The sequence below is a fragment of the Bufo gargarizans genome, chromosome 5 (assembly GCF_014858855.1).
Source record: "Bufo gargarizans isolate SCDJY-AF-19 chromosome 5, ASM1485885v1, whole genome shotgun sequence".
NCBI classification, from domain to species: Eukaryota; Metazoa; Chordata; class Amphibia; order Anura; family Bufonidae; genus Bufo; species Bufo gargarizans.
Window position 1 is genome coordinate 485921156 of NC_058084.1, and position 26696 is coordinate 485947851.

At 46.8% G+C, this 26696-nt stretch overlaps 1 protein-coding gene across 2 annotated transcripts; it reads right to left on the minus strand.

Moving 5' to 3' along the window:
* Positions 1–1763: 1763 nt before the first annotated feature.
* Positions 1764–26164, minus strand: LOC122938506 (cathelicidin-related peptide Oh-Cath-like). 2 transcript variants are annotated; one of them, XM_044294057.1, is made up of 4 exons: positions 25937–26164; positions 25404–25505; positions 23080–23151; positions 1764–2167 (listed from the first exon to the last, which is right to left on the minus strand). In XM_044294057.1, exons 1-4 carry the CDS (start codon positions 26123–26125, stop codon positions 2051–2053), a joined length of 480 nt encoding a protein of 159 aa, XP_044149992.1. In that variant the 5' UTR covers positions 26126–26164; the 3' UTR covers positions 1764–2050. The 2 variants fall into 2 exon arrangements, with proteins under 2 accessions (XP_044149992.1, XP_044149993.1); XM_044294058.1 differs by lacking the exon at positions 1764–2167 and adding an exon at positions 2951–2983.
* Between the last annotated feature and the right edge of the window lie 532 nt (positions 26165–26696).

The window sequence follows — 26696 nt, forward strand, 5'->3', positions numbered from 1 at the left end:
AGTCCTACAAATTGCCACAGCCCTTCGGGATCCAGCCTTAGATGGTCCCCACGCTGCTGTATTTAATGTCTGCATACCGGATGACTTTCGTGAATTCTCCGCCACCAACTAGGGTTCAAGCCGCAATGTTTTAGTCACCTTTCTGCCTTGAAAACATAAATTTTTCTGGCCGCTGCTACAACAGCGGCTGCAACAATAACATTATTTTTCAGGCATGTGTACGTGCCTAATTTTTCTGGCCTCTGGTGCTGCACTGTGGATGCAAAAACAAAACAAAAAAAGGCACATACATGTGTCAATTCCCCTTCGTGATCGTTACCTTGTTGTGGTGAAGGAGCTTGCGTATCACAATGAAGCGATCATCAACTCTATGAGTGTGTTGGCAATGTTGCCACACCCCAGATGATAAGGCCGTTGCTTCATTATGATCAGACCAAAAGCGATCGGCTGGATAATTTTTCATAGAAAAAACATTATTTTTATTTATTTTTATAAAATAAAAAAATCATAATAAAGTCTCTTAATAGTTTATTAGAAATAATGCAGACAATTAAAAAAATCCCCATCAATTCCAATACAAAGCAAGTACAAAGCTCAGAACTAAATTATTGCAGAATGTCGTAATGGTTCGTTAATTCGACAATGGTTGATTAATTCGACACACGTCCCCGGATAGGGGACATAACAGGGATTAAACTGATAGGAATAGTACTAGTTAAGACACCACTCATATAGGGTCAGGGTGTCACAGCACATTGCTCCGTGCACGCGCAGTGCCCCAACTTGGGAGTAAGAGGACCGACCAGGCTGCTTTTTCCATCTCCCGGTTCCTAAAATCAATTCAGTTTGGTGTATCAGAGTTTGGTCTGTCACTGTGAAGGCACTCGAAGGTACCCGGCCTAAACTTTTTTTCACAAAAGGCAATCCCTGATATGGGACGTAACAGGGATTAAACTGATGAGAAGAGAGAACTACAGAAAATACCACTCATATCGGGTGTGACAGTAAATTGCACGGCGCAGACGCAGTGACCGTGGATTCAAACAAAGGGGAGGGAGCCAGCGTTTTTTTAACCATCTCCCCGTTAGAAAAATCAATTCAATTCACCTTTCGGGGACCCTTGGTGTTGTACGTGGCTGGGTGGAGGAAGAAACCTTCAATGACATCAACGGGACACGGCTAGCTTGGTATCCAACCTCGTGCAAATGGGGAGTTTGCGGTTGGGCAAATGGACTGTTTGCGGTGGTTTGCGGTGCATTAAAAGGGGAGTTTGGTCTGTCAATGTCTGTGAAGCGGGTGTAACCCTTACACTACTTGATCGATACAACATCATACCTGATCGTATACACACACTGGATGTTTTAAACCACGTTGTTAAAAAAAAAAATGGATTGTTAGGTGATTTATGCCCTTTATGGATTAAAATCCAACTCTGCGTCAACTATGTAATTTTCCATGGGAGTTTTGCCATGGATCCCCCTCCGGCATGCCACAGTCCAGGTGTTAGTCCCCTTGAAACAACTTTTCCATCACTATTGTGGCCAGAAAGAGTCCCTGTGGGTTTTAAAATTTGCCTGCCTATTGAAGTCTATGGCGGTTCGCCCGGTTTGCCCGTTCGCAAACATTTTATGTTCGCAACATCTCTACTCGTCAGCATCATCCACCATATCATCATCTTCCTTATCATCACACCTTATATTTACCATTGTAATTATTCCCCTCTTCATTCATCATCCTCACCATGACTTCCCAGGAAGTAACCACACAGTGTTATTTGTTGCTATGTTTATTTGTAACATTGTATCCATTCAGAACGTTCCACAGACAGAACATGGCGGATCTCATAGCAAGCTGAAACTCCTGAAATCTCTCCTCCAGGAACCAGAGTGAAGATGGGAGAGGTCAGAAGAAGTAAGAAGGGATTCGCAAATTGCCACCTCGCACCTCATAATAATAACTAGTAAAGCTTATAACGGTAATGTGCTTGTCATAAGCCACAATCTCAGATCTCGTTCCACTGTTGACTGCAGATCTTTACACCCACATGTAGTTAGGTCTGTTTTGTTTTTTCCCGGTTATTCAAAAAGCCAATATGAGTATGACCTCCTGGCCTGCAGGACCTCCCCCTGCATGGTCTCCTTCTGCTGGACCGCTTCACACTGACCTCCTGGAAGAGAACAGAACAAGCATGAGACGAGACACATCGTACATAACGTAAACAGATTAATTAATCTTAAAGGAATATTCCAGAAAGCAGTGTCCACCAGATCTTCCTCACCTTTCTGCTCAGTTTACCCATTTTATACCTGTATTCCCTGGGTCCTGTCTCCCCACAGCTCTTCTCCTGCATACTAGTCATGTTCCACTCCCCTACGCCTACATAGGACACGTTATCCCGCTCTGTGCACAGACTGCTCCCTGCTCTTGTATTATCATGCAGCAGGAGTGAAGCGTACGTCACCGATCCTGGATCCTGAACAACAGAGGAAGAGGAGGAGCAGATAGAGACCATCTCATTGGAGTGTCTTCTGCTGGGTCCTCCGATTCCTCCACAGCAAAGGTTTGTGAATGTTAAAGGGACAGGTGTAAAACCCTGGAGTGGCATTACCATTACTACACCTTGCTACTGTCTCTAATGGGCTAACATAAATGCCATCCTGTATACTTCTTTCCAGGTCCTTTACATTGTGCATTTATGTGATTGTTACATAACTGTTATTACATGTAATGTGCCTGGTTCACCAGCAGGTGGCAGAGTATATGGCAGAGAGAGAGAGAGAAAGATAGATAGAATGAAACTCACCATTCCATGCCTTCCCCTTTGGGCAGAAGTGGGCCAGTCCTGCCTTCTACCAGATGGGAGGGGCAGCAGTTCCAGTTTATTCCGGTTCTAGTCTACACAGGGAAGTGTAAGCCTGGGCACAGTCACAGCCAGATGTGCCTATAACAGCCAGTGCAGGTTAGGCTATGCTTGCCATGAAATCTGATGAATGGAAGATATAGCAACCAGATGAAAGTGTTCTTTGGTTGCCAGAAAATATAGCAGAGGGAAGTAGCTTGTAGAGCACCCGGACTCCATGCTAATTTATTTCACTGTGTGTCAGGAGGAGAATAACAGCCAAATGCACCCCAATCAGGGGATACTAGAACCGACCAAAAGTCCAGTAACCCGACCTAAGCAGAGTTTAGCACAGCAGAGAGAAAGAAAGGAGAGTTATTAAGCAAGCCTATCAGCCCTGCAGAGAAAGAGAGAGAGCAGAGTTATGAAGTTTGCCTGCCAATTTATGCCAAAGCCTGCTGGAACCATGAGAAAGTCTGAATGTAAAAAAAGCCTGAATAGTGTCTTGAATCAAATTTATCCAAGTAAAGCTGCTGTTAAAGTTTACCAAGGTCTGGATTCAAGTTATTCTTCATCCTGTAACTCAACTATTCCCCTTTATTTGCTTAGAAACCTAAGCCTGGGGTCCTGCTGTATCCAGGTAGGAGCACCGTGACACATATAAGCCGCACCACATCACTCGGCATTTCCTACTAAACCTGGGACGCCATAGGGCCCTGGGGAGCGGCACGTTGCACATGTCCATAAAAAGTGTCATATCACATATTAACAGCCTAAATGTGAATATTCTATGTAATTGTTTTACAAAAATCGTTTGGTTTTCTTGATATAATGTTTTGAATTTCTTCCTAGTATTCTATTTCCTGTCCAAGCTCCTTAACAACTTCTTGATTTGGACTTTTAGCACGGTAGACGGTTTAACATAACTCTGTCAGTGAGGCCATTACTGTGACCAGAGAGGGAAGGGGATAAGTGACTCTATTACAGCATCATACATTATATTACTCCGTACAATGCCCTTCTGTGGACATCTTCATCTAGACCTATCAAGAGAAAAATAGAGCTGTCATACTGTCACCCCAATTCCAACTATTTTCATGAGGATTACCCTTCAGATAACAGGTTCTCCTCACTGCAGTAGCAAATTGCCAATAATTACTACACAGAGAGGTCTTATCACATGATTTCATTGCTTTAGAAATAAATTATTTTGTGTTTGATTGTCAAAGGTATAGTACTGCCAAAATGTAAAGAAATACAGCCAAAAATTCTCCCCAAAAAAGTATTTTATGAGTGATGCTTGAAAACATACCCCATTCTGATGAAAGTATCTCTTTAAAGGGGTTGTCTCAGTTCAAACATTGGTGGCATATTGATCGCATATGCCATCAATGTAAGATAGGTGCGGGTCCCACCTTTGAGACCCAAACCCAGGGGTGCACCTAGCCTTTGTGCTGCCTGAGGCAAAGAATAAAATCGCGCCCAACCCCTAAAGCCGTACTATTAAAGACATACTGTGATACAGTTGAATATAGAGATATATTCCTACAGCCCCCACTTTTCTCTAGGTCTTGCCGCCTGAGGCAATCGCCTCACCTGGCCTCTTTGGTGGTGCACCCCTGCCCAACCTATAGTATCTCTAGAACAGAGTGCCCAAAGTGAAGGAGAGTGCCATAGCTCTACTATTTTCAGCACTCCGTTGAGTGAACAGAAGGCGGGTGTGTAAGCGCAGTGCGCTCTTGCCCACTATAAAAGCTCCGTTCTAGAGATAGGTGCGGGACCCAGAGGTGGCTATGCATCTATCTGACATTGGTGGAGGATCTTAGTAATAGTGTTGATCACGAATATTCGAATTGCAAATTTTTATCGGGAATATCGTCACTTCGAGAATTTGTGAATATTTAGAATATAGTGATATATATTCGTAATTTTGAATATTCGAGATTTTTTTTTAACCAGTAAACATGATTCCTTCCTGCTTCCAGCTTGTGGGCCAATGAGAAGGCTGCAATATCTTTGACTTTAGGAGTAGTGTTGATTGCGTATTTTCATTATGCGAATTTTCGTAATGCAAATTTTTATTGCACATTTTTCAATTGCCAATTTCCGCACTCAAGAAAATAATGACTGAATATAACAAGAGTTGAGCGAACCCGAACTGTAAAGTTCGGGTTTGTACCGAACTTTAGGGTTTTTCGGCACCCGGACCCGAACATTTACGTAAAAGTTTGGGTTCGGTGTTCAGCGATTTTTATGGCACTTTTTGAAAGGCTGCACAGCAGCCAATCAACAGGCGTCATACTACTTGCCCCAAAAGGCCATCACAGCCATGCCTACTATTGGCATGGCTGTGATTGGCCAGTGCAGCATGTGACCCAACCTCTATTTAATCTGGAGTCACGTAGCGCCGCCCGTCACTCTGCTCTGATCAGCGTAGGGAGAGGCGGCAGCTGCTGTGAGGGAGAGATCACGGAGGAAACTTATCAAGAACTGTTTTTTGTACTCAGCGATCTACAGCAAAAGTGTTTTGTGGCTGCAGTGCACAATTTTTTTAAGCCTGCCCTGAGCGAACTACTGCTGAAAACAAACTTTTTTTTCTTCAATTAGTCAATATCAATACATAATCGGCAGCCATTTTATGCAACGATAGTGCACCAGCACAGGCTATCTGCAAGTCCAGAAATACAGCTTTGGCATACTGGGGTGAAAAAACCCTCTAATTTATACTGCACATCTGTGATTACACGTGCATAAGTGAGTGTCACATCACAAATACCGCTGTCATATAGAGTAAAAAAATATTAAAATATAGAGTTCATTACCCTACATCAGGGTTTTTATTGGCGGTTAATTATTTTTAACAGACTTAACCACTTTTTACTTTGCTTTGTAAACGCTAACTATGAGGAAAACACCTAATAAGGGACGCGGACATGGTCGTGGTGGTGTTGGTGGAGCCTCTGTTGCAGGGAGAGGACGTGGCCGTTCTGCCACAGCTACACGTCCTATCCCTTCCCCAGGGGTGGAAGACATAGAATGCACTGACGCACAACCACTTATGTTTCCTGATGAGGACATGGGAATACCACCTCAGCACGTCTCTGATGATGAAACACAGGTGCCAACTGCTGCGTCTTTCTGCAGTGTGCAGACTGAACAGGAGGTCAGGGATCAAGACTGGGTGGAAGGTTGGAATGAAGGTTGTGCCACTGACTTTCAGAGTTCGTAGGAAGAGGCAGCGGTGAGACCGAGCCAACAGCGTAGCAAAAGCAGAGCAGCCGTCGTCAAAACAGTTTGCCTGCTACTGGGCACCGTCACCTGGGACCGAGCACCCCAAAGACAGCTTCAAGGAGTTCCCTGGCATGGCACTTCTTCACACAATGTGCTGACGGCAAGACCCGAGTGGTTTGCACGCTGTGTCATCAGAGCCTGAAGCGAGGCATTAACGTTCTGAATAGGGATGAGCGAACCCGAACTGTAAAGTTCGGGTTCGTACCGAATTTTGGGGTGTCCGTGACACGGACCCGAACCCGGACATTTTCGTAAAAGTCCGGGTTCGGTGTTCGTCACTTTCTTGGCGCTTTTTGAAAGGCTGCAAAGCAGCCAATCAACAAGCGTCATACTACTTGCCCCAAGAGGCCGTCACAGCCATGCCTACTATTGGCATGGCTGTGATTGGCCAGTGCAGCATGTGACCCAGCCTCTATTTAAGCTGGAGTCACATAGCGCCGCCCGTCACTCTGCTCTGTTCAGCGTAGGGAGAGGTTGCAGCCGCGACGTTAGGGCGAGATTAGGCAATGATTAACTCCTCCAAAAGACTTCATTCAGAGATCGATCTGCAGCTGTGGATGATTGAACTGCTGCTATTGAATTGCTCACTGTTTTTAGGCTGCCCAGAGCGTTTTTCTGTCACTTTTTTCTGGGGTGATCGGGGGCCATTTTGTGTCTTGTGGTGCGCCAGCACAAGCTGCCACCAAGTGCATTTAACCCTCAATAGTGTGGTTGTTTTTTGGCTAAATCCTACATCAGGGTCAATCTGTCACACCAAGTGCATTTAACCATCAATAGTCTAGTTATTTTTTGGCAATATACTACATCAGGGGCAAGCTGCGCCTGTCACCAAGTGCATTTAACCCTCAATGGTGTGGTTGTTTTTTGGCTAAATCCTACATCAGGGTCAAGCTGTCACACCAAGTGCATTTAACCATCAATAGTCTGGTTATTTTTTGGCCATATACTACATCAGGGGGAAGCTGTCACCAAGTGCATTTAACCCTCAATAGTGTGGTTATTTTTTGGCCATATCCCAGTCTAATTCTGTCAGTAAACGTATACCTGTCACCCAGCGCCTAAATAATAGGCCTCAAATTTACATCCAGCTAAATCTGTCGTTACTGCTGTGGCTGTTCAAGGTATTTAGTGTCCGTCAAAGCACAGTTTTTGTTCTGGGTTGAAATACAATTCCCAATTTAGCAATTTCCTAATTTAGTGGTTTCTGCTATATCAGAGCTATTTTAAATCTATCCCTAAAAGGGTATATAAGATTCAAGGTGCACATAGGGTCATTCTGAATAACTTCACACACACGCTACTGTGCATTTCCAAGTCTAATTCTGTCAGTAAACCTATACCTGTCACCCAGCGCCTAAATACTAGGCCTCAAATTTATATTCAGCTAAATCTGTGATTACTGCTGTGCCTGTATTAGTGTAATACGGTACCTAAATAGATAGCCAGATAGTGTTAGGTGTCTGTAAAAAAAGGCCTGAATTTGAATTCAATACATTAAGCCAAATAATATTTTTCTTATTGTGGTGAACGGTAACAATGAGGAAAACATCTAGTAAAGGAAGCGGATGCGGACATGGTCGTGGTGGTGTTAGTGGACCCTCTGGTGCTGGGAGAGGACGTGGCCGTTCTGCCACAGCCACACGTCATAGTGTACCAACTACCTCAGGTCCCAGTAGCCGCCATAATTTACAGCGATATTTGGTGGGGCCCAATGCCGTTCTAAGGATGGTAAGGCCTGAGCAGGTACAGGCATTAGTCAATTGGGTGGCCGACAGTGGATCCAGCACGTTCACATTATCTCCCACCCAGTCTTCTGCAGAAAGCGCACAGATGGCGCCTGAAAACCAACCCCATCAGTCTGTCACATCACCCCCATGCATACCAGGGTAACTGTCTCAGCCTCAAGTTATGCAGCAGTCTCTTATGCTGTTTGAAGACTCCGCTGGCAGGGTTTCCCAAGGGCATCCACCCAGCCCTTCCCCAGCGGTGGAAGACATAGAATGCACTGACGCACAACCACTTATGTTTCCTGATGATGAGGACATGGGAATACCACCTCAGCATGTCTCTGATGATGACAAAACACAGGTGCCAACTGCTGTGTCTTTCTGCAGTGTGCAGACTGAACAGGAGGTCAGGGATCAAGACTGGGTGGAAGACGATGCAGGGGACGATGAGGTCCTAGACCCCACATGGAATGAAGGTCGTGCCACTGACTTTCACAGTTCGGAAGAAGAGGCAGTGGTGAGACCGAGCCAACAGCGTAGCAAAAGAGGGAGCAGTGGGCAAAAGCAGAACACCCGCCGCCAAGAGACTCTGACTGCTACTGACCGCCGCCATCTGGGACCGAGCACCCCAAAGGCAGCTTCAAGGAGTTCCCTGGCATGGCACTTCTTCAAACAATGTGCTGACGACAAGACCCGAGTGGTTTGCACGCTGTGCCATCAGAGCCTGAAGCGAGGCATTAACGTTCTGAACCTTAGCACAACCTGCATGACCAGGCACCTGCATGCAAAGCATGAACTGGAGTGGAGTAAACACCTTAAAACCAAGGAAGTCACTCAGGCTCCCCCTGCTACCTCTTCTGCTGCTGCCGCCTCGGCCTCTTCTGTTGCTGCCGCCTCGGCCTCTTCTGCTGCTGCCGCCGCCTCGGCCTCTTCTGCTGCTGCCGCCTTGGCCTCTTCTGCTGCTGCCTCGGCCTCTTCCTCTGCCTCTGGAGGAACGTTGGCACCTGCCGCCCAGCAAACAGGGGATGTACCAACACCACCACCACCTCCGTCACCAAGCATCTCAACCATGTCACACGGCAGCGTTCAGCTCTCCATCTCACAAACATTTGAGAGAAAGCGTAAATTCCCACCTAGCCACCCTCGATCCCTGGCCCTGAACGCCAGCATTTCTAAACTACTGGCCTATGAAATGCTGTCATTTAGGCTGGTGGACACAGACAGCTTCAAACAGCTCATGTCGCTTGCTGTCCCACAGTATGTTGTTCCCAACCGCCACTACTTCTCCAAGAGAGCCGTGCCTTCCCTGCACAACCAAGTATCCGATAAAATCAAGTGTGCACTGCGCAACGCCATCTGTGGCAAGGTCCACCTAACCACAGATACGTGGACCAGTAAGCACGGCCAGGGACGCTATATCTCCCTAACTGCACACTAGGTAAATGTAGTGGAAGCTGGGCCCCAGGCGGAGAGCTGTTTGGCGCACGTCCTTCCGCCGCCAAGGATCGCAGGGCAACATTCTTTGCCTCCTGTTGCCACCTCCTCCTACTCAGCTTCCTCCTCCTCCTCTTCTTCCACCAGCTCATCCAGTCAGCCACACACCTTCACCACCAACTTCAGCACAGCCCGGGGTAAACGTCAGCAGGCCATTCTGAAACTCATATGTTTTGGGGACAGGCCCCACACCGCACAGGAGTTGTGGCGGTGTATAGAACAACAGACCGATGAGTGGTTGCTGCCGGTGAGCCTCAAGCCCGGCCTGGTGGTGTGCGATAATGGGCGAAATCTCGTTGCAGCTCTGGGACTAGCCAATTTGACGCACATCCCTTGCTTGGCGCATGTGCTGAATTTGGTGGTGCAGAAGTTCATTCACAACTACCCCGACATGTCAGAGCTGCTGCATAAAGTGCGGGCCGTCTGTTCGCGCTTCCGGCGTTCACATCCTGCCGCTGCTCGCCTGTCTGCGCTACAGCGTAACTTCGGCCTTCCCGCTCACAGCCTCATATGCGACGTGCCCACCAGGTGGAACTCCACCTTGCACATGCTGGACAGACTGTGCGAGCAGCAGCAGGCCATAGTGGAGTTTCAGCTGCAGCACGCACGGGTCAGTCGCACTACAGAACAGCACCACTTCACCACCAATGACTGGGCCTCCATGCGAGACCTGTGTGCCCTGTTGCCCTGTGTGCCCTGCGATGACGCCGTTATCAGCGTTACAATTCCACTTCTATGTCTCCTTGAGAAAACACTTAGGGCGATGATGGAAGAGGAGGTGGCCCAGGAGGAGGAGGAGGAGGAAGAGGGGTCATTTTTAGCACTTTCAGGCCAGTCGCTTCGAAGTGACTCAGAGGGAGGTTTTTGGCAACAGCAGAGGCCAGGTACAAATGTGGCCAGCCAGGGCCCACTACTGGAGGACGAGGAGGACGAGGAGGTGGAGGAGGATGAGGATGAAGCATGGTCACAGCGGGGTGGCACCCAACGCAGCTCGGGCCCATCACTGGTGCGTGGCTGGGGGGAAAGGCAGGACGATGACGATACGCCTCCCACAGATGACAGCTTGTCCTTACCCCTGGGCAGCCTGGCACACATGAGCGACTACATGCTGCAGTGCCTGCGCAACGACAGCAGAGTTGCCCACATTTTAACGTGTGCGGACTACTGGGTTGCCACCCTGCTGGATCTACGGTACAAAGACAATGTGCCCACCTTACTTCCTGCACTGGAGCGTGATAGGAAGATGCGCGAGTACAAGCGCACGTTGGTAGACGCGCTACTGAGAGCATTCCCAAATGTCACAGGGGAACAAGTGGAAGCCCAAGGCCAAGGCAGAGGAGGAGCAAGAGGTCGCCAAGGCAGCTGTGTCACGGCCAGCTCCTCTGAGGGCAGGGTTAGCATGGCAGAGATGTGGAAAAGTTTTGTCAACACGCCACAGCTAACTGCACCACCACCTGATACGCAACGTGTTAGCAGGAGGCAACATTTCACTAACATGGTGGAACAGTACGTGTGCAGACCCCTCCACGTACTGACTGATGGTTCGGCCCCATTCAACTTCTGGGTCTCCAAATTGTCCACGTTGCCAGAGCTAGCCTTTTATGCCTTGGAGGTGCTGGCCTGCCCGGCGGCCAGCGTTTTGTCTGAACGTGTATTCAGCACGGCAGGGGGCGTCATTACAGACAAACGCAGCCGCCTGTCTACAGCCAACGTGGACAAGCTGACGTTCATAAAAATGAACCTGGCATGGATCCCACAGGACCTGTCCGTCCCTTGTCCAGATTAGACATTAACTACCTCCCCTTAACCATATATTATTGTACTCCAGGGCACTTCCTCATTCAATCCTATTTTTATTTTCATTTTACCATTATATTGCGGGACAACCCAAAGTTGAATGAACCTTTCCTCTGTCTGGGTGCCGGGGCCTAAATATATGCCAATGGACTGTTCCAATGTTGGGTGACGTGAAGCCTGATTCTCTGCTATGACATGCAGACTGATTCTCTGCTGACATGAAGCCAGATTCTCTGTTACGGGACCTCTCTCCTCTGCCTGGGTGCTGGGCCTAAATATATGCCAATGGACTGTTGCAGTGGTGGGTGACGTGAAGCCTGATTCTCTGCTATGACATGCAGACTGATTCTCTGTTAAGGGACCTCTCTCCTGACGCCGTTATCAGTGTTACAATACCACTTCTATGTCTCCTTGAGAAAATACTTAAGGCGATGATGGAAGAGGATGTGGCCCAGAACGAGGAGGAGCAAGAGGGGTCATCTCTAACACTTTCAGGCCAGTTTTTAAGAAGTGACTCAGAAAGAGGATTTTTGCAACAGCAGAGGCCAGGTACAAATTTGGCCAGCCAGGGCCCACTACTGGAGGACGAGGATGAGGAGAACGAGGATGAGGAGGACGAGGAGGACGAGGACGAGGAGTAGGAGGATGAAGCATGGTCACAGCGGGGTGGCATCCAACGCAGCTCGGGCCCATCACTGGTGCGTGGCTGGGGGGATACAGAGGACGAAGATGATACGCCTCCCACAGAGGACAGCTTGTCTTTACCTCTGGGCAGCCTGGCACACATGAGCGACTACATGCTGCAGTGCCTGCGCAACGACTGCAGAGTTGCCCACATTTTAACGTGTGCTGACTACTGGGTGGCCACCCTGCTGGATCCCCGTTACAAAGACAATCCGTCCTTAATTCCCTCACTGGAGTGTGATCGGAAGATGCGCGACTACAGGCGCACGCTGGTAGACGCGCTCCTGAGAGCATTCCCTACTGATGCCGGGCGACAAGTGGAAGCACAAGGCGAAGGCAGGGGAGGAGGAAGAGGTTGCCAATGCAGCTGGGGCACCGCCAGCACCTCAGAAGGCAGGGTTAGCATGGCCGACATGAGGTAAAGCTTTGTCACCTCGTCGCAACAACCGGCCCCAAATGCCGATATGGAGCGTGTTAGCAGGAGGCAGCATTTGAACAACATGGTGGAACAGTACCAGTGCACACGACTACACGTACTGACTGATGGTTCTGCCCCATTCAACTTCTGGGTCTCCAAATTGTCCACATGGCCAGAGCTTGCCCTGTATGCCTTGGAGGTGCTGCCTGCCCTACAGCCAGTGTACTCTCTGAACGTGTATTTAGCACGGCAGGAGGCGTTATTACAGACAAGCGCAGCCGCCTGTCTACAGCCAATGTGGACAAGCTGACGTTCATTAAAATGAACCAGGCATGGATCCCACAGGACTTGTCCGTAACTTGTGCAGAATAGACATTTATACTAGGGATGAGCGAACTCGAACTGTATAGTTCGGGTTCGTACCGAATTTTGGGGTGTCCGTGACACGGACCCGAACCCGGACATTTTCGTAAAAGTCCGGGTTCGGGTTCGGTGTTCGTCGCTTTCTTCGCGCTTTTGTGACGCTTTCTTGGCGCTTTTTGAAAGGCTGCAAAGCAGCCAATCAACAAGCGTCATACTACTTGCCCCAAGAGGCCATCACAGCCATGCCTACTATTGGCATGGCTGTGATTGGCCAGAGCACCATGTGACCCAGCCTCTATTTAAGCTGGAGTCACATAGCGCCGCCCGTCACTCTGCTCTGATTAGCGTAGGGAGAGGTTGCGGCTGCGACAGTAGGGCGAGATTAGGCAGATTAACTCCTCCAAAGGACTTGATTAACTGATCGATCTGCAGCTGTGGATCATTGAGCTGCTGATCCTCAATTGCTCACTGTTTTTAGGCTGCACAGACCGTTTGTCAGTCACATTTTTCTGGGGTGATCGGCGGCCATTTTGTGTCTTGTGGTGCGCCAGCACAAGCTGCGACCAAGTGCATTTAACCCTCAATGGTGTGGTTGTTTTTTGGCTAAAGCCTACATCAGGGTGAAGCTGTCACACCAAGTGCATTTAACCAGCAATAGTCTGTTCATTTTTTGGCCATATACAAAATCAGGGGCAAGCTGCGCCTGTCACCAAGTGCATTTAACCCTCAATGGTGTGGTTGTTTTTTGGCTAAAGCCTACATCAGGGTGAAGCTGTCACACCAAGTGCATTTAACCAGCAATAGTCTGTTCATTTTTTGGCCATATACTAAATCAGGGGCAAGCTGCGCCTGTCACCAAGTGCATTTAACCCTCAATGGTGTGGTTGTTTTTTGGCTAAAGCCTACATCAGGGTGAAGCTGTCACACCAAGTGCATTTAACCAGCAATAGTCTGTTTATTTTTTGGCCATATCCCAGTCTAATTCTGTCACTAAATCCATACCGGTCACCAAGCGCCTAAATACTAGGCCTCAAATTTATATCCCGCTAAATCTGTCCTTAGTGCTGTAGCTGGGCGAGTTATTTAGTGTCCGTTCAAGCACATTTCTTGTTCTGGGTTGAAATACAATTCCCAATTTAGCAATTTCATAATTTAGTGGTTTCTGCTATATCAGAGCTATTTGAAATCTATCCCTAAAAGGGTATATAATATTCAAGGTGCACATTGGGTCATTCAGAATAACTTCACACACACCCGCTACTGTGTATTTCCAAGTCTAATTCTGGCACTAAACCCATACCTGTCACCCAGCGCCTAAATACTAGGCCTCAAATTTATATCCCGCTAAATCTGTCCCTAGTGCTGTAGCTGGGCGAGTTATTTAGTGTCCGTTCAAGCACATTTCTTGTTCTGGGTTGAAATACAATTCCCAATTTAGCAATTTCATAATTTAGTGGTTTCTGCTATATCAGAGCTATTTGAAATCTATCCCTAAAAGGGTATATAATATTCAAGGTGCACATTGGGTCATTCAGAATAACTTCACACACACCCGCTACTGTGTATTTCCAAGTCTAATTCTGGCACTAAACCCATACCTGTCACCCAGCGCCTAAATACTAGGCCTCAAATTTATATCCCGCTAAATCTGTCCTTAGTGCTGTAGCTGGGCGAGTTATTTAGTGTCCGTTCAAGCACATTTCTTGTTCTGGGTTGAAATACAATTCCCAATTTAGCAATTTCATAATTTAGTGGTTTCTGCTATATCAGAGCTATTTGAAATCTATCCCTAAAAGGGTATATAATATTCAAGGTGCACATTGGGTCATTCAGAATAACTTCACACACACCCGCTACTGTGTATTTCCAAGTCTAATTCTGGCACTAAACCCATACCTGTCACCCAGCGCCTAAATACTAGGCCTCAAATTTATATCCCGCTAAATCTGTCCCTAGTGCTGTAGCTGGGCGAGTTATTTAGTGTCCGTTCAAGCACATTTCTTGTTCTGGGTTGAAATACAATTCCCAATTTAGCAATTTCATAATTTAGTGGTTTCTGCTATATCAGAGCTATTTGAAATCTATCCCTAAAAGGGTATATAATATTCAAGGTGCACATAGGGTCATTCAGAATAACTTCACACACCCGCTACTGTGCATTTCCAAATCTAATTCTGTCACTAAACCCATACCTGTCACCCAGCGCCTAAATACTAGGCCTCAAATTTATATCCCGCTAAATCTCTCGTTACCGCTGTCCTGTTGTAGCTGGGAAAGTTATTTAGTGTCCGTCAAAGCACATTTTTTGTTCTGGGTTGAAATACAATTCCCAATTTAGCAATTTCATAATTTAGTGGTTTCTGCTATATCAGAGCTATTTGAAATCTATCCCTAAAAGGGTAGATCATATTGAAGGTGCACATAGGGTCATTCAGAATAACTTCACACACACCCGCTACTGTGCATTTCCAAGTCTAATTCTGTCACTAAATCCATACCGGTCACCCAGCGCCTAAATACTAGGCCTCAAATTTATATCCCGCTGAATTTGAATACAATACATTGGGCCAAATAATATATTTGTTGTTGTGGTGAACCATAACAATGAGAAAAACATCTAGTAAGGGACGCGGACGTGGACATGGTCGTGGTGGTGTTAGTGGACCCTCTGGTGCTGGGAGAGGACGTGGCCGTTCTGCCACATCCACACGTCCTAGTGTACCAACTACCTCAGGTCCCAGTAGCCGCCAGAATTTACAGCGATATATGGTGGGGCCCAATGCCGTTCTAAGGATGGTAAGGCCTGAGCAGGTACAGGCATTAGTCAATTGGGTGGCCGACAGTGGATCCAGCACGTTCACATTATCTCCCACCCAGTCTTCTGCAGAAAGCGCACAGATGGCGCCTGAAAACCAACCCCATCAGTCTGTCACATCACCCCCATGCATACCAGGGAAACTGTCTCAGCCTCAAGTTATGCAGCAGTCTCTTATGCTGTTTGAAGACTCCGCTGGCAGGGTTTCCCAAGGGCATCCACCTAGCCCTTCCCCAGCGGTGGAAGACATAGAATGCACTGACGCACAACCACTTATGTTTCCTGATGATGAGGACATGGGAATACCACCTCAGCATGTCTCTGATGATGACGAAACACAGGTGCCAACTGCTGCGTCTTTCTGCAGTGTGCAGACTGAACAGGAGGTCAGGGATCAAGACTGGGTGGAAGACGATGCAGGGGACGATGAGGTCCTAGACCCCACATGGAATGAAGGTCGTGCCACTGACTTTCACAGTTCGGAGGAAGAGGCAGTGGTGAGACCGAGCCAACAGCGTAGCAAAAGAGGGAGCAGTGGGCAAAAGCAGAACACCCGCCGCCAAGAGACTCCACCTGCTACTGACCGCCGCCATCTGGGACCGAGCACCCCAAAGGCAGCTTCAAGGAGTTCCCTGGCATGGCACTTCTTCAAACAATGTGCTGACGACAAGACCCGAGTGGTTTGCACGCTGTGCCATCAGAGCCTGAAGCGAGGCATTAACGTTCTGAACCTGAGCACAACCTGCATGACCAGGCACCTGCATGCAAAGCATGAACTGCAGTGGAGTAAACACCTTAAAACCAAGGAAGTCACTCAGGCTCCCCCTGCTACCTCTTCTGCTGCTGCCGCCTCGGCCTATTCTGCTGCTGCCGCCTCGGCCTCTTCCTCCGCCTCTGGAGGAACGTTGGCACCTGCCGCCCAGCAAACAGGGGATGTACCACCAACACCACCACCACCACCTCCGTCACCAAGCGTCTCAACCATGTCACACGCCAGCGTTCAGCTCTCCATCTCACAAACATTTGATAGAAAGCGTAAATTCCCACCTAGCCACCCTCGATCCCTGGCCCTGAATGCCAGCATTTCTAAACTACTGGCCTATGAAATGCTGTCATTTAGGCTGGTGGACACAGACAGCTTCAAACAGCTCATGTCGCTTGCTGTCCCACAGTATGTTGTTCCCAGCCGGCACTACTTCTCCAAGAGAGCCGTGCCTTCCCTGCACAACCAAGTATCCGATAAAATCAAGTGTGCACTGCGCAACGCCATCTGTGGCAAGGTCCACCTAACCACAGATACGTGGACCAGTAAGCACGGCCAGGGACGCTATATCTCCCTAACTGCACACTGGGTAAATGTAGTGGCAGCTGGGCCCCAGGCGGAGAGCTGTTTGGCGCACGTCCTTCCGACGCCAAGGATCGCAGGGCAACATTCTTTGCCTCCTGTTGCCACCTCCTCCTTCTCGGCTTCCTCCTCCTCTTCTTCCACCTGCTCATCCAGTCAGCCACACACCTTCACCACCAACTTCAGCACAGCCCGGGGTAAACGTCAGCAGGCCATTCTGAAACTCATATGTTTGGGGGACAGGCCCCACACCGCACAGGAGTTGTGGCGGGGTATAGAACAACAGACCGACGAGTGGTTGCTGCCGGTGAGCCTCAAGCCCGGCCTGGTGGTGTGTGATAATGGGCGAAATCTCGTTGCAGCTCTGGGACTAGCCAATTTGACGCACATCCCTTGCTTGGCGCATGTGCTGAATTTGGTGGTGCAGAAGTTCATTCACAACTACCCCGACATGTCAGAGCTGCTGCATAAAGTGCGGGCCGTCTGTTCGCGCTTCCGGCGTTCACATCCTGCTGCTGCTCGCCTGTCTGCGCTACAGCGTAACTTCGGCCTTCCCGCTCACCGCCTCATATGCGACGTGCCCACCAGGTGGAACTCCACCTTGCACATGCTGGACAGACTGTGCGAGCAGCAGCAGGCCATAGTGGAGTTTCAGCTGCAGCACGCACGGGTCAGTCGCACTACAGAACAGCACCACTTCACCACCAATGACTGGGCCTCCATGCGAGACCTGTGTGCCCTGTTGCGCTGTTTCGAGTACTCCACCAACATGGCCAGTGGCGATGACACCGTTATCAGCGTTACAATACCACTTCTATGTCTCCTTGAGAAAACACTTAGGGCGATGATGGAAGAGGAGGTGGCCCAGGAGGAGGAGGAGGAGGAGGAAGAGGGGTCATTTTTAGCACTTTCAGGCCAGTCTCTTCGAAGTGACTCAGAGGGAGGTTTTTGGCAACAGCAGAGGCCAGGTACAAATGTGGCCAGCCAGGGCCCACTACTGGAGGACGAGGAGGACGAGGATGAGGAGGAGGTGGAGGAGGATGAGGATGAAGCATGGTCACAGCGGGGTGGCACCCAACGCAGCTCGGGTCCATCACTGGTGCGTGGCTGGGGGGAAAGGCAGGACGATGACGATACGCCTCCCACAGAGGACAGCTTGTCCTTACCCCTGGGCAGCCTGGCACACATGAGCGACTACATGCTGCAGTGCCTGCGCAACGACAGCAGAGTTGCCCACATTTTAACCTGTGCGGACTACTGGGTTGCCACCCTGCTGGATCCACGCTACAAAGACAATGTGCCCACCTTACTTCCTGCACTGGAGCGTGATAGGAAGATGCGCGAGTACAAGCGCACGTTGGTAGACGCGCTACTGAGAGCATTCCCAAATGTCACAGGGGAACAAGTGGAAGCCCAAGGCCAAGGCAGAGGAGGAGCAAGAGGTCGCCAAGGCAGCTGTGTCACGGCCAGCTCCTCTGAGGGCAGGGTTAGCATGGCAGAGATGTGGAAAACTTTTGTCAACACGCCACAGCTAACTGCACCACCACCTGATACGCAACGTGTTAGCAGGAGGCAACATTTCACTAACATGGTGGAACAGTACGTGTGCACACCCCTCCACGTACTGACTGATGGTTCGGCCCCATTCAACTTCTGGGTCTCTAAATTGTCCACGTGGCCAGAGCTAGCCTTTTATGCCTTGGAGGTGCTGGCCTGCCCGGCAGCCAGCGTTTTGTCTGAACGTGTATTCAGCACGGCAGGGGGCGTCATTACAGACAAACGCAGCCGCCTGTCTACAGCCAATGTGGACAAGCTGACGTTCATAAAAATGAACCAGGCATGGATCCCACAGGACCTGTCCGTCCCTTGTGCAGATTAGACATTAACTACCTCCCCATAACCATATATTATTGGACTCCAGGGCACTTCCTCATTCAATCCTATTTTTATTTTCATTTTACCATTATATTGCGAGGCTACCCAAAGTTGAATGAACCTCTCCTCTGCCTGTGTGCTAGGCCTAAATATATGCCAATGGACTGTTGCAGTGGTGGGTGACGTGAAGCCTCATTCTCTGCTATGACATGCAGACTAATTCTCTGCTGACATGAAGCCAGATTGTCTGTTACGGGACCTCTCTCCTCTGCCTGGGTGCTGGGCCTAAATTTATGACAATGGACTGTTGCAGTGGTGGCTGACGTGAAGCCTCATTCTCTGCTATGACATGCAGACTAATTCTCTGCTGACATGAAGACAGATTCTCTGTTACGGGACCTCTCTGCTCTGCCTGTGTGCTAGGCCTAAATATATGCCAATGGACTGTTGCAGTGGTGGCTGACGTGAAGCCTCATTCTCTGCTATGACATGCAGACTAATTCTCTGCTGACATGAAGACAGATTCTCTGTTACGGGACCTCTCTCCTCTGCCTGTGTGTGTGCTGGGCCTAAATATATGCCAATGGACTGTTGCAGTGGTGGCTGACGTGAAGCCTCATTCTCTGCTATGACATGCAGACTAATTCTCTGCTGACATGAAGCCAGATTGTCTGTTACGGGACCTCTCTCCTCTGCCTGTGTGTGTGCTGGGCCTAAATATATGCCAATGGACTGTTGCAGTGGTGGCTGACGTGAAGCCTCATTCTCTGCTATGACATGCAGACTAATTCTCTGCTGACATGAAGACAGATTCTCTGTTACGGGACCTCCCTCCTCTGCCTGGGTGCTGGGCCTAAATATATGCCAATGGACTGTTGCAGTGGTGGCTGACGTGAAGCCTCATTCTCTGCTATGACATGCAGACTAATTCTCTGCTGACATGAAGACAGATTCTCTGTTACGGGACCTCCCTCCTCTGCCTGGGTGCTGGGCCTAAATATATGCCAATGGACTGTTGCAGTGGTGGGTGACGTGAAGCCTCATTCTCTGCTATGACATGCAGACTGATTCTCTGCTGACATGAAGCCAGATTGTCTGTTACGGGACCTCCCTCCTCTGCCTGGGTGCTGGGCCTAAATATATGCCAATGGACTGTTGCAGTGGTGGCTGACGTGAAGCCTCATTCTCTGCTATGACATGCAGACTGATTCTCTGCTGACATGAAGCCAGATTGTCTGTTACGGGACCTCTCTCCTCTGCCTGTGTGCTAGGCCTAAATATATGCCAATGGACTGTTGCAGTGGTGGCTGACGTGAAGCCTCATTCTCTGCTATGACATGCAGACTGATTCTCTGCTGACATGAAGCCAGATCGTCTGTTACGGGACCTCTCTGCTCTGCCTGTGTGCTAGGCCTAAATATATGCCAATGGACTGTTGCAGTGGTGGGTGACGTGAAGCCTCATTCTCTGCTATGACATGCAGACTGATTCTCTGCTGTCATGAAGCCAGATTGTCTGTTACGGGACCTCTCTGCTCTGCCTGTGTGCTAGGCCTAAATATATGCCAATGGACTGTTGCAGTGGTGGGTGACGTGAAGCCTCATTCTCTGCTATGACATGCAGACTGATTCTCTGCTGACATGAAGCCAGATTGTCTGTTACGGGACCTCTCTCCTCTGCCTGTGTGCTAGGCCTAAATATATGCCAATGGACTGTTGCAGTGGTGGCTGACGTGAAGCCTCATTCTCTGCTATGACATGCAGACTAATTCTCTGCTGACATGAAGCCAGATTGTCTGTTACGGGACCTCTCTCCTCTGCCTGGGTGCTGGGCCTAAATTTATGACAATGGACTGTTGCAGTGGTGGCTGACGTGAAGCCTGATTCTCTGCTATGGGACCTCTCTCCTCTGCCTGGGTGCTGGGCCTAAATTTATGCCAATGGACTGTTGCAGTGGTGGCTGACGTGAAGCCTGATTCTCTGCTATGACATGCAGACTGATTCTCTGCTGACATGAAGCCAGATCCTCTGTTACGGGACCTCTCTCCTCTGCCTGGGTGCTGGGCCTAAATATATGCCAATGGACTGTTGCAGTGGTGGCTGACGTGAAGCCTCATTCTCTGCTATGACATGCAGACTAATTCTCTGCTGACATGAAGACAGATTCTCTGTTACGGGACCTCCCTCCTCTGCCTGGGTGCTGGGCCTAAATATATGCCAATGGACTGTTGCAGTGGTGGCTGACGTGAAGCCTCATTCTCTGCTATGACATGCAGACTAATTCTCTGCTGACATGAAGACAGATTCTCTGTTACGGGACCTCTCTCCTCTGCCTGGGTGCCGGGGCCTAAATATCTGAGAATGGACTGTTCCAGTGGTGGGTGACGGGAAGCCAGATTCTCTGCTATGGAACCTCTCTCCAATTGATTTTGGTTAATTTTTATTTATTTAATTTTTATTTTAATTCATTTCCCTATCCACATTTGTTTGCAGGGGATTTACCTACATGTTGCTGCCTTTTGCAGCCCTCTAGCTCTTTCCTGGGCTGTTTTACAGCCTTTTTAGTGCCGAAAAGTTCGGGTCCCCATTGACTTCAATGGGGTTCGGGTTCGGGACGAAGTTCGGATCGGGTTCGGATCCCGAACCCGAACATTTCCGGGATGTTCGGCCGAACTTCTCGAACCCGAACATCCAGGTGTTCGCTCAACTCTAATTTATACCACTATCAAACATACATTCTTGCACTCAAGTCAAGTGCAATGATTCTTTGTTTTCTTTTTTTTAATTTGTCCCAATATTTTGGGGGAAACCTACCCCAATAAAATAAAAAATAAAAAAAACATTGTTGGCTACCTCCTCCTCCTCCTCCTCCATTGCTGCCTCCACCTACAACACCACATTCACCGCCTCCTCAACCTCCGACTCCATATCCACCTCCTTCTCTGAGTTGCAGGGTAATAATTTGTAATTTTTAGTTATTTTATCTAATTTTAAGTTATTTCCCTATCCACATTTGTTTGCAGAGCAGTTGCCAGGCTCTTAAGCACATTTTACTGCCTTTTACATCCCTCTAGCCTTTTCAAGGACTATTTTTGAGCCATTTTAATTTAAAAAAAGTGCCAATTTTAGTGCCCTAAATTGAAAAAATTCTTGTTTTCAATTGTCCGATGACATTTTACAGTTTTTGGCGTATACAACCCCCTGCTGTGCCTGGGTGACAGGGGCCTAAATCTCTCAAAATCCTCTGTTCTATTGCTGGGTGACATGAACCCCCTTTTGCCGTGAATGAACCCCTGCTCTGCATTGCTGACAGGGAACTAAATTTAGTGAAAACATCTGTTACTGATCGGAGGATGCGCGACTACAAGCGCACGCTGCTGATGGCATTCCCACCTGACACCGGGGGACAAGTGGAAGCACAAGGCGAAGGCAGGGGAGGAGGAAGAGGTCGCCAACGCAGCTGTGTCAGCGCCAGCACCTGAGAAGGCAGGGTTAGCATGGCCGACATGTGGAAAAGCTTTGTCAGCCTTGGAGGTGCTGACCTGCCCCGCAGCCAGTGTATAGTGTGAACGTGTGTTTAGCAGAGAGCGTTATCACCGGCCGCAGCCAATGTGGACAAGCTGACGTTTATTAATATGAACCAGGCTGGGATCCCACAGGACTTGTCCGTACCTTGTGCAGAATAGACATTTATACCGGCCTCAACCATCCATTCTTGTACTCAAGTCAAGTGCACTTATCCTTTGTTTTATTTTGTTATATGTCCCAATATTTTGGAGGATACCCCAATTTAAAAATAAAAAATAACACAAATCAGTGTTGGCTACCTCTTCCTCCTTCACCGCCGCTTCCACCTACACCGCCACGTCAACCTACACCGCCACATCCACCCATCCACCGCCTCCTCAACCTCCTACTCCTAGATCCAGATAGTTGTTTTTATTTTTTCTGTATTTTATGTTATTTTAAGCCATTTCCCTATCTACATTTTTTTGCAGAACAGTTGTCATGCTCTTAAGCACATTTGATGCCTTTTGCAGCCCTCTAGCCCTTTCCAGGACTATTTTAGAGCCATTTTAGTGCCCAAAAGTTCGGGTCCCCATTGACTTCAATGGGGTTGGGGTCAAGTTTAGGTCCCAAACTTTTTTTTCAAGTTCTGCTGAACCCAAACATCCGGTTGTCCGCTCAACTCTAAATATAATGAATTCTCGAATATGCAAATATATGGCGAATATTCGCCCAAATATTCATGAAATATCACAAATTCGAATATTGCCCCTGCCGCTCATCACTACTTAGTAATATGCCACCAATGTTTGCGCTGAGACAACCACGTTTATAGGGATCTGAATCCACAAGAAAAGATGCGGGGACTTCTCAGTGGCCAGGATAATATTACAGGACGGGAGGTGCTATCCGTACAGTGTCCTACCTTGTTCAGACTGGTGCACATTATATCCTCAGGATCCTCATCACCCAAATCCAGAGAACAGATCTTCACATCCTGCAGGACAAAAACATAAGGGTCATCATCTACAGGGAAGAATCACTAATCATCACAACTATATACCACATGTGAGATAAACAGAAAAGCGTGAAATACAGTAAGTGTATACCGCAGATTATATACATGTACAGTCACTAATATATGGACCGATCCCTGCCCCAGTATTTATTACTGATTCTGATATCTTTATGGCAGTTATATTCTTGTACATAGGAGCAGTATTATAGTAGTTATATTCTTGTACATAGGAGCAGTATTATAGTAGGTATATTCTTGTACATAGGAGCAGTATTATAGTAGGTATATTCTTGTACATAGGAGGCAGTATTATAGTAGTTATATTCTTGTACATAGGAGCAGTATTATAGTAGTTATATTCCTGTACATAGGAGCAGTATTATAGTAGGTGTATTCTTGTACATAGGAGCAGTATTATAGCAGTTATATTCCTGTACATAGGAGCAGTATTATAGTAGTTATAGTCTTGTACATAGGAGGCAGTATTATAGTAGTTATATTCCTGTACATAGGAGCAGTATTATAGTAGGTGTATTCTTGTACATAGGAGCAGTATTATAGTATTTATATTCCTGTACATAGGAGCAGTATTATAGTAGTTATATTCCTGTACATAGGAGCAGTATTATAGTAGGTGTATTCTTGTACATAGGAGCAGTATTATAGTAGTTATATTCTTGTACATAGGATCAGTATTATAGTAGTTATATTCTTGTACATAGGAGCAGTATTATAGCAGTTATATTCCTGTACATAGGAGCAGTATTATAGTAGTTATATTCTTGTACATAGGAGCAGTATTATAGTAGTTATATTCTTGTACATAGGAGCAGTATTATAGTATTTATATTCCTGTACAAAGGAGCAGTATTATAGTAGTTATATTCTTGTACATAGGAGGCAGTATTATAGTAGTTATATTCTTGTACATAGGAGCAGTATTATAGTAGTTATATTCTTGTACATAGGAGGCAGTATTATAGTAGCTATATTCTTGTACATAGGAGCAGTATTATAGTAGTTATTTTCTTCTACATAGGAGGCAGTATTATAGTAGGTATATTCTTGTACATAGGAGCAGTATTATAGTAATTATATTCTTGTACATAGGAGGCAGTATTATAGTAGTTATATTCTTGTACATAGGAGTAGTATTATAGTAGTTATATTCTTGTATATAGGAGCAGTATTATAGTAGTTATATTCTTGTACATAGGAGCAGTATTATAGTAGTTATATTCTTGTACATAGGAGGCAGTATTATAGTAGTTATATTCTTGTACATAGGAGGCAGTATTATAGTAGTTATATTCTTGTACATAGGAGCAGTATTATAGTAGTTATATTCTTGTACATAGGAGCAGTATTATAGTAGTTATATTCTTGTACATAGGAGCAGTATTATAGCAGTTATATTCTTGTACATAGTAGCAGTATTATAGTAGTTATATTCTTATACATAGGAGGCAGTATTATAGTAGATATATTCTTGTACATAGGAGCAGTATTATAGTAGTTATATTCTTATACATAGAAGGCAGTATTATAGTAGATATATTCTTGCACATAGGAGAAGTATTATAGTAGTTATATTCCTGTACATAGAAGGCAGTATTATAGTAGTTATATTCCTGTACATAGGAGCAGTATTATAGTAGTTATATTCTTGCACATAGGAGCGGTATTATAGTAGTTATATTCTTATACATAGGAGCAGTATTATAGTAGTTATATTCTTGTACATAGGAGCAGTATTATAGTAGTTATATTCTTGTACATAGGAGCAGTATTATTGTAGTTATATTCTTGTACATAGGAGCAGTATTATAGTAGTTATATTCTTGTACATAGGAGCAGTATTATAGTAGTTATATTCTTGTACATAGGAGCAGTATTATAGTAGTTATATTCTTGTACATAGGAGCAGTATTATTGTAGTTATATTCTTATACATAGGAGCAGTATTATAGTAGTTATATTCTTGTACATAGGAGCAGTATTATAGTAGTTATATTCTTGTACATAGGAGCAGTATTATTGTAGTTATATTCTTGTACATAGGAGCAGTATTATAGTAGTTATATTCTTATACATAGGAGGCAGTATTATGTTTTTGACAGCTCAGTATCATCACCTCTTGTAGAGATTTTCTTTTGCATGAAGTAGTTTTAAAATAACAGATTTAGGACTTAGTTCAGATATTTTTTGCAATGTTTATGTAAATTACTTACTCCATTGGGCTTGAAATCACACTGGGTTAAATCAGGATTCTCGGATTTGAGGCACACCGTCTCTTTAATGATAAAGCCTCTTCTGTTCGGATTTTCATCTTCCTGTGATAAATAGATGGATGAAAACATAAATTTTCTGCCTCTTTTGTGATATATTTTGTTTGGTGAAGTCGACAGTGAAGCCTCAAGAGTTTACAATTTCACTGTTTTCCAGGAATGAACGTGACTTCTCAGTATTTGTCTGCAATAAATGCAGAACCAATTTCACCTGCCAATATTTAGTCTACTGATCCTGATGTTTTCTCCAATCACATCCAAAGCTGCATCCACAGTTTCTGTTATCATACAGCAGTGCACTGTGAGAGCTCGGAGGATAGTTCCACATCCAGAGCTGGGATTTCTTATGAATTCTGCTTCCAGCAGAAGTGTTGCTCTGAATGGAGCTTATGGGACCTTTATATGTAATTATCTGAATTAAATTGGCAGCTTTACATGAAATGAATTTTGGAGCACCCCCTTGCCATATGCCTTACCTCCATTGGAACAGGGGGCAGCTGGTCCAGGGATTTATATAAGTAAGTGACCCCCTCCCTCTGGTTGTAGAGGTCGATGACGTCTTCTATAGATCTTCCATCTTGGACCTCAGGCTCTGCTGTGTCAGAGAGACAGCCGTGTAATGTGACAGCAGAGACGAGCAGCAGAGACAGCCACCAGCTCCTCATCTTGGCCTGTCTTAGAGGAACTGTCCTCTCCTTACCTCCTTCCTTTCTTTATATTCCAGGATGATGGTGCAATCCTGGGTGTTTTACTTTTGTCATGAGCTGCCTATCACCTTTTTTGTGACTTCCTTGACGATTTTTCTTAATTTCACTATCGAGCTTCCTGTCCAGAACACACAGCATAAGGCAAGTGCATGAATAACAATTCCTCTAACATTATTTTTTCACAACATACTCTATGCACGTCCTTCATTTGTTCTTAAGCAGAGCTGGTCTGTTTACACAACCCTGGTCCTAGCCTAGAGAGTGAGATCTTCTGGTTGGCCATTCTGTGCACCCCACTGCTTTCCTGGTCTGTGACTTCGCTGTATCCTCGGGAGGCCACCCCGGTACACGGCTTCCACCACTATTATGGAAGTTGAGGAGATGACACTAATTGTCCTCCCCTCCCCCTATTCTATCCTTAGTGTAGAGCCAGTCCAGTTCTTGGTGTCTTTTTGCTTTACTTGTAATGAGTCCTGTCCATAGAAGTAGAAGGCCGGGATGTTCTGAGATGTTTCCCCTTCTCTTGAAC